This window comes from Rhinolophus sinicus, chromosome 14 (assembly GCF_057876585.1).
Source record: "Rhinolophus sinicus isolate RSI-liver-muscle chromosome 14, RSI-T2T, whole genome shotgun sequence".
Classification (NCBI taxonomy): domain Eukaryota; kingdom Metazoa; phylum Chordata; class Mammalia; order Chiroptera; family Rhinolophidae; genus Rhinolophus; species Rhinolophus sinicus.
Window position 1 is genome coordinate 123,582,233 of NC_142514.1, and position 6,685 is coordinate 123,588,917.

The 6,685-nt window shown below is 47.4% G+C and overlaps 1 protein-coding gene across 1 annotated transcript; it reads right to left on the reverse strand.

Annotated features, from left to right (window-relative positions):
• Positions 1–2,213: 2,213 nt before the first annotated feature.
• FUT4 (fucosyltransferase 4) lies at positions 2,214–5,475 on the reverse strand. Its single transcript, XM_074335590.2, has one exon. The coding sequence runs from the start codon at positions 5,121–5,123 to the stop codon at positions 3,573–3,575; it is 1,551 nt and encodes a 516-aa protein (XP_074191691.2). The 5' UTR covers positions 5,124–5,475; the 3' UTR covers positions 2,214–3,572.
• Positions 5,476–6,685: the final 1,210 nt, after the last annotated feature.

Below are 6,685 nucleotides of genomic sequence, written 5' to 3' on the forward strand. Positions count from 1 at the left end.
TAAGTTCTCAAATTCGTTACATCTCTAAAAGTCTGGAGCAGAGTTGATGAACTACGACCCATGCACCAAATCTAGACACCCCATTTGTTTCTGTATTGTCAATGGCTGCTTTTGAAACAGTGGAGTTGAGTGGTGACAGACTGCTGGCCTGCAAAGCCTGAAACACGTGTACGTACTCTCTGACTGTTTACAGAAAAAGTATGCCAACCCCTCTTCTAGAGCCTGGAAAATTTAGAGCATCTTGTAACTGTACCGTGCTTTACAATGTACAAAACACCTTGGCATACATCATCACATCTAATCCTTGTAGGGGCATTCATGCATTATAAAGGAGGAAGCTAAAACTCAGAGTTTAAGTAGGCCCTGACTAATGAGTGCCACGGGGGCAGAAAGTGGCAGAACCGCATACCCATGTTCTGACTCCAAACAGCAAGCTCTATCCATAAAACCACCCTGTCTCCTCTAAACTCCGAGCCAGGGAAGGGCTCGGAAACTGGAAAGGACCTGTGAATACTGAAATCAAGTCAGACTGTCCTCTTGATACAAATATCATTCCAGGTGCAGTCATGTAATTAGAGTCACCAAGGGGTAAAAATATTAAATTTGTAATAAATTTATAAGAAAAGTTTATGTCTTAAAGGAAGGGCGTGGCAATCGGCGGAAAGACATTTTGAAATCTATATGCATTTATATGCATCTTATATCAACATATGTGAAATTTTAACCTACTCAATTTAGAATATGAAAAATAATATAAAATAAGCAATTGCCATATTTTTCTTGGTCTTTGATAATATTAGCCTAGAAAAACAGTGTTTGTTCTATACCCAAACTTTGCAAATAAAAAATGTAATTATACCTTCCTCATGCTAAATAGACTTAATACTAAGAAGAGCATTAGTAAAACAACAGTTACTTATTTAACTATATAACCTAACCAAAACAAAGACAAAAAAATTGTTTTTCAACGAAAACATAGGTGCTTCCTCCTAGTCTGCAAATTCAAACTCAATCTAAATGGCAATGATGATTGCTGAAATAATATAGCTTAGCTTTAGGGATTCATTTTGATGTACATTATGAAAGGCCCTTCCTTTTATTTTAGATATATTCTGTAACATACCTTGAGCTTTAATTTTTCACATGTAAATGGATATGGCAGCAGCCTAAAATCACTGCATGGAAAGGAGAAAATCTCTCTCTCATCAGTTGAGTGACCGTTGTGTTAGGCACGTTTACCTATTTTATTTCCTGAAATGCTCAGTGAGCTGTGAAGTATCTTCCTCCCCCATTTTACAGATAAGGGAGCTGAGGCTCAGAGTTATTACAAATTTGCCCCAGGTCACACTGCTGGAATTCAAATCTAAGCCAGATTACCTTCAACACCCAAACTCTCTCCCACTGCCCCATGTAGATTGCCAGGAACACCAACGTCATTGGCCAATATCTCAGAAATACTCATTTTAAGAATAGAACTTTTCCTTTTCTTTACTGAATAGCTGATACTTTGTCATTGTAATTCTGCCCATATTTTAATAAGTAAATTTTGTCCATAGATTTTAATTTCTCCTTTGAAGGATACGAGAGAATTGAAGCACTTTTTAGATTTAAGCGAGTCTGTAACAAATGCAGAGATAAAACTTTGATTCAGCTAATTGTAGTACTCAAATGCAAAATTACTGTTTACAGCAAAACTCTGTATAAAACAAATAATCTTGGACCCTCCCCACAATAATTAATCATTGAGGGTCTTTATTATAATAAATCAAGGAGAAAAATAAACTATTTCAAGCTGTTAATCAACTGGCTTTCTAATAATTCATTTATGGTCTGTATCACTATGAATGTCACTTTACACAAACAGATTCTGCCAATTGATTGATCAAATCACTATTTACTTGTTCGCCGTGTTTGATTGTAAGAGCCTTAATGAGAGGGACCTTGCTTTACACATTTTTGTCTTTCCTGTGGTACCCCAAGCCCAGTGTTTAGCACGGAGTAGGCACACAGTAACCCCTATGGAATATGCTGCTCATTCAACAACTTTTAAAGTCAATGCGTATATTTTCAAAGTTGGTCCCATGGGACAGTCTCAAAGGCACTAGAAATGAAGAGTATTATGTAATACTATGCAGACTAGCGGAGGGGGGGGTGGGGGGGAAACTGCTGGCCCCATGGAGAACTGCAGATTTACTCTTTAACAAAAGACAAAATTCATCGCAGGCACTAATTTAAGTTCCATTCCCTAGCAACTAAACACAACAAAAAAACTGACAGAGAAACAAAAACTGCCATTAACAGACACAAGGAATCTTTTCCTTTTGCATGATTCCATAATACAGTACAACATCTTTCATTGTTCTGCAGACAGGTAATGCAAACACCCTTGAAGGACTAACATTGCAGTTTAAATTTCGAGTCCAATAAATACACAAAATAAGTGATTTTGTGGAAAGTGACACTGGCTTCTTTCTCTTCCGTTTGTAAACACAGTCTGGTTTTCTGGGAAGAGGGAAGAAGAAGGTTGCTTCCAGTTTATCTTCACATCTATAATTTTAATACGCTTTTAAAAAAATCGAGATTATGGAAAAATAGACACCGAAGAAATTAGTTAGGAGGGGATCATTCACATTGTGAAGGGATTCTCCATAGGGTTTGATTAAATACTGAACTCCCCTAGGGCAATGAATTTGGGATTTGATTGAAAAGCAGCTTTTCAGGAATACCGTATTTTGCCATGTATAATGTGTACTTATGTTTTTGATCCAAACTTTCAGGGAAATGAAATTAGTACTACCCATGTATAATGCACATCCTTATTTTCCCCTCACAAGTTTGGGCAAAATGGTGCACATTATACACAGCAAAATACAGTATATCTGTGTAAAGTGAGGTACACGTATACACATATACTCATCTGAACTTTTCTCCGAGGACAATCCAGCATCTTATTTCCATTCATGGGGCAGGGGAACAAACAGTACTTGTTAAGGAACAGTCAGTGGATTCTTGGACGACCCTCCTCACCTTTCTTAGGAGCTGAGGCTTTGAGGAATCCAAGAAAAGATCCTCTTGTGGCCACAGTCCTTCCACTATCCTGCAACAAGGCTCTAAAACCTGGGGTTTGCTGCACATTGGCTCAGTGAAATGTGAGTCGAGGAGCAGTGTGTACGAGATTTGGACTCAGTTCAGCATAGGCCACAAATATGACCTGTGGCAGATGAAGAAATTCAGAGCAACTGCCTCCACAGTTTCTTGTCATGAAGCTCTTTTTTCACCTCTGCACTGGTTGAGGAAGGACCCCCTTTCACCCCTGAACACTCATGCCCATCAATCAACAGCAGAGGGAGCCCAACTGCTAGTTGCAGGAAAAACCATGAGAACCAGGGATCCTTACCACCCAGTCTTTGTGCCGAATAATATTAATTGGTAAATCACCTTCTTCCCATAGAGTAAAATTGGGTGTTTGGAAAACTTAGTCCCATGATCTGGCACTCAAGGAGATATGCACAGCAGAGGATCAAAAAGCTGACGATTTGGCCTCCCTGGATTACAGCCAGGAGAGGGTGGCTTCACTGTCCAAACCAGCGAGCCAACTTGCTTATGCTTTGGGGCTGGTCCCCAGCCCTCTGCACAGCCTGGCAGGCCCTGCACCAAGGCTCGTCCCAGAAGGAGATGGTGTGCACGGCAAAGCTCCGGCGCCAGTTGAAGTAACGGCGGTAGGCAGAGGGATTTCGGTTGAGGAAGCGCAGGTAGGCGGCCAGGGAGGAGGCACTTGGGAAGTCGTCCACGTGGATGAAGGCACCGCGGGGCAGAAAGCGCTCGTAATTGGCACGATTGGGGCCCAGCACCACCGGTACCGCCCCAGCCAGTAACGCGTTATGCCAGAGCTTCTCGGTGATATAATCTAGATGCTGAGAGTTCTCGAAAGCCAGGTAGAACTTGTAGCGGGCCACCGTGTGCAGGAGCCCAATGTTAGGCACTCGCCGCCGGGATCCACTCTTACCGAACACGTCCACAAACACGTGCTGGCTCAGCTGGTGGTAGTAGCGGACCCGGGCATGTCGCTCATCCCAGTTGCTCACCACCCAGGCCACTAGCCCGCGTTTCCGGGCCAGCGAGGGAACCAGGCCTCGCGGCTGGTCGCTGGGATGGGTCCTGGGGTAGAGGTAGCCATAAGGTACAAAGACGTCCGAGTCGGCCCGGTAAGAGAGCGTCCAGTTAAAGAGATTATCTTCCAGGTTTCGCAGCCCGGGGGAGTGGGAGGGTGACTCGAAGTTCATCCACACCCAGCGCTGGCCGGGGGGCCTGGGGCCAGGGGCAGCCAGGGCTTCGGCAGCCACCGCCGCAGCTTCCTCCTCGTCGTCCAACACCCGCAACTCCAACTCCTCTGCCGTGCGCACCCGGACGCGCCAGGGTGGGGGCCAGTCGGGGGGTCCATTCACGAGGTCTCGGTGGTGGAAAAGAACAGCCTGGGCCTCCCCGTAGGCCGCACGGTCAGTGAGCAGGCGGCAGCCGGTGATATTGAAGCGCAGCGAGCAGTCGGGGGGCGGCCTCATAGTGTTGACACGCCTCCTGAAGGGCTCCCACCACAGTAGCACGCCCACCGGCCGCGGCGGGGCTTTGGGGGCCCAGCGCAGCGGTGGCAGCTGCCCCCAGCAGACGTAGGCGGCCAGAGCCGTGCACACCAGGCAGGTGGCCGCCAGCGCCGAGGAGGTCCGTGGCAGCCCCCAGGCTCCGCGCCGCCCGCACCACCAGCGGTCCACGGGCCCCCACGGCTCCCCCATGGCGCGCGCAGACAGAGCCACCGCCGCGGGCCGCGCGTCCCCTGGCTTGAAGCAGCGGCGCCCGCTCTCATACTGCCGCTGCGGCTCAAGCCGTCGTTGCCTCTCGCCGCTGGCCCTGAACCCGGCGAGGGCAGTCCCGGAATCCCAAGGCCCGCAGGTCCCGCTCTCCTCTCCGCGAGTCTTTATGGGGCGCGCCGCCAGGGCGTGGTGAGCGGGCTGGGTAGCCCAACCGGGCGCCGCCGCGTCCCTCCCTTTTTCTGAGCCCCTAGCCCCACCGGCCCGGCCAGGCCCCGGGCGTATCCTGCTGCACCTCCGCCCACTTCCCACCTCCTTCATTGCTCCCGGACTCCCCGGCCACGCCCCACAGGTTCCCCACCCGCTACTCCCGAGCCCGTCTCAGGGGGCCCGGGGCCATTCTGCGCGCGCCCACTGCTCGAGTTTTGCGCCCGGGCCCGCCCAGAGCTCCCTCCCAGCTGCACTCCGGCGCTCAATCGCGGGCCCAAACCCGCGCCTTCCAGAGTGAGGACCCGGCTCATCCCTGGGTGAGTGCTGCCGGGGCGAGACCTTCCAACAGTCGCTGCGGCGCGAGGGCAGGCGCAGGAACCCAGGGTGGGCGGGCCGGGGATACCCAGCCTCTTGGCAGAACTGAAGATCGGAGCCCACTTCCTTTCTCACAGCCCTGCTGCGGCAAGCGACGCCTGCCGGAGGGAGGGACCTGGAGAGGTGTCGGTGACCTTGACCTCGTGACCCACCGAGACTGGCCGGCTGTGCAGTCATCTCCCCTCAGCGCGGACTATAGAGGTTGCGCGTTTTGTGAACTCAAGTTTTCAGGTGAATAGTTAAACCGTACTGTCGTAAGAACATTCCCTTTGCCTACCGCCCAGTAGAGGATAGATTTCTGAGCAATCGAAATACGTCCTTTGCTTTGCTCCCATGCTGAACACTTCTGACTTCCTGCACGTAGCATTCTTTGTACTAGGGCTAAGAGGACCCAATAAACCAAAGATACAGATAAAGGCCTTGAGGCCTTTGTCCTCAGGGAACTTCCTGCCTATTCAGTGAGGTGGATGTTTGAACCTCACCTGTAATTTTACTGAGCACTTAAGAAATAATTAACACGTTTAAGATTATGCACAACATTGGACTATAAACTGATGACTAAGATAAATATTATAGCACCCAAGTTTAGGATATAGAGAATAAGTAGCACACTGGCCTCTCCAGGTTTATTAATGAGGCAACAATCAAGACATTTACTTATACAGTCACTTGAGGAATTTTTTCCTCTACAGCTTGAATTTTAATTTCTGGGTTTTGGCCTTCATTTATGTTATTAAGCTTTTATTCAGCGAAATTCTAAATAGGCCAAAGGAGGCAGTTATTCTGCAGACCTAAGGAGAGGAGGCAGGTTTTGAGAAAACTTTTAGTAGATCGCAACTGTGCCGCAGCCCAGTGCCACTTAAGTTACCGGATGTTAAGGGAGAAACAGACTTCCTGGGAATGGGGTCAGCCTGTCAGGTGTTTTTGATGTTATGCATACAGAAAATAAACTTGGGTTTGCCATTTGGATTTTTTTGTGAAGAACTTTTTGATTAAAGTTCAAGTACAGGTTGTAAATGCTTTTATAAAAATGGCTTCCCAGCCCATAGTAAGAGTTCGGGAGCTTAACGGACAGCGTGTGGTGCTTTGGCTATACCCAGCAATCTAGGAAGATTTTCTCCTACACATTAAAACCTTTTGTAATGTTTCTATTTTTTTTAATTTCATAGAATCATTTTCAAGCTATTAAGCAAATTGTCATTGAAATCAGGAATTTCAGTGATGCTCCACTGTTATTTTTAATTAAAAAGAAAAAGCTATAAATGCACAAATAACTTTTTTCAACTAAATAAAGGAAA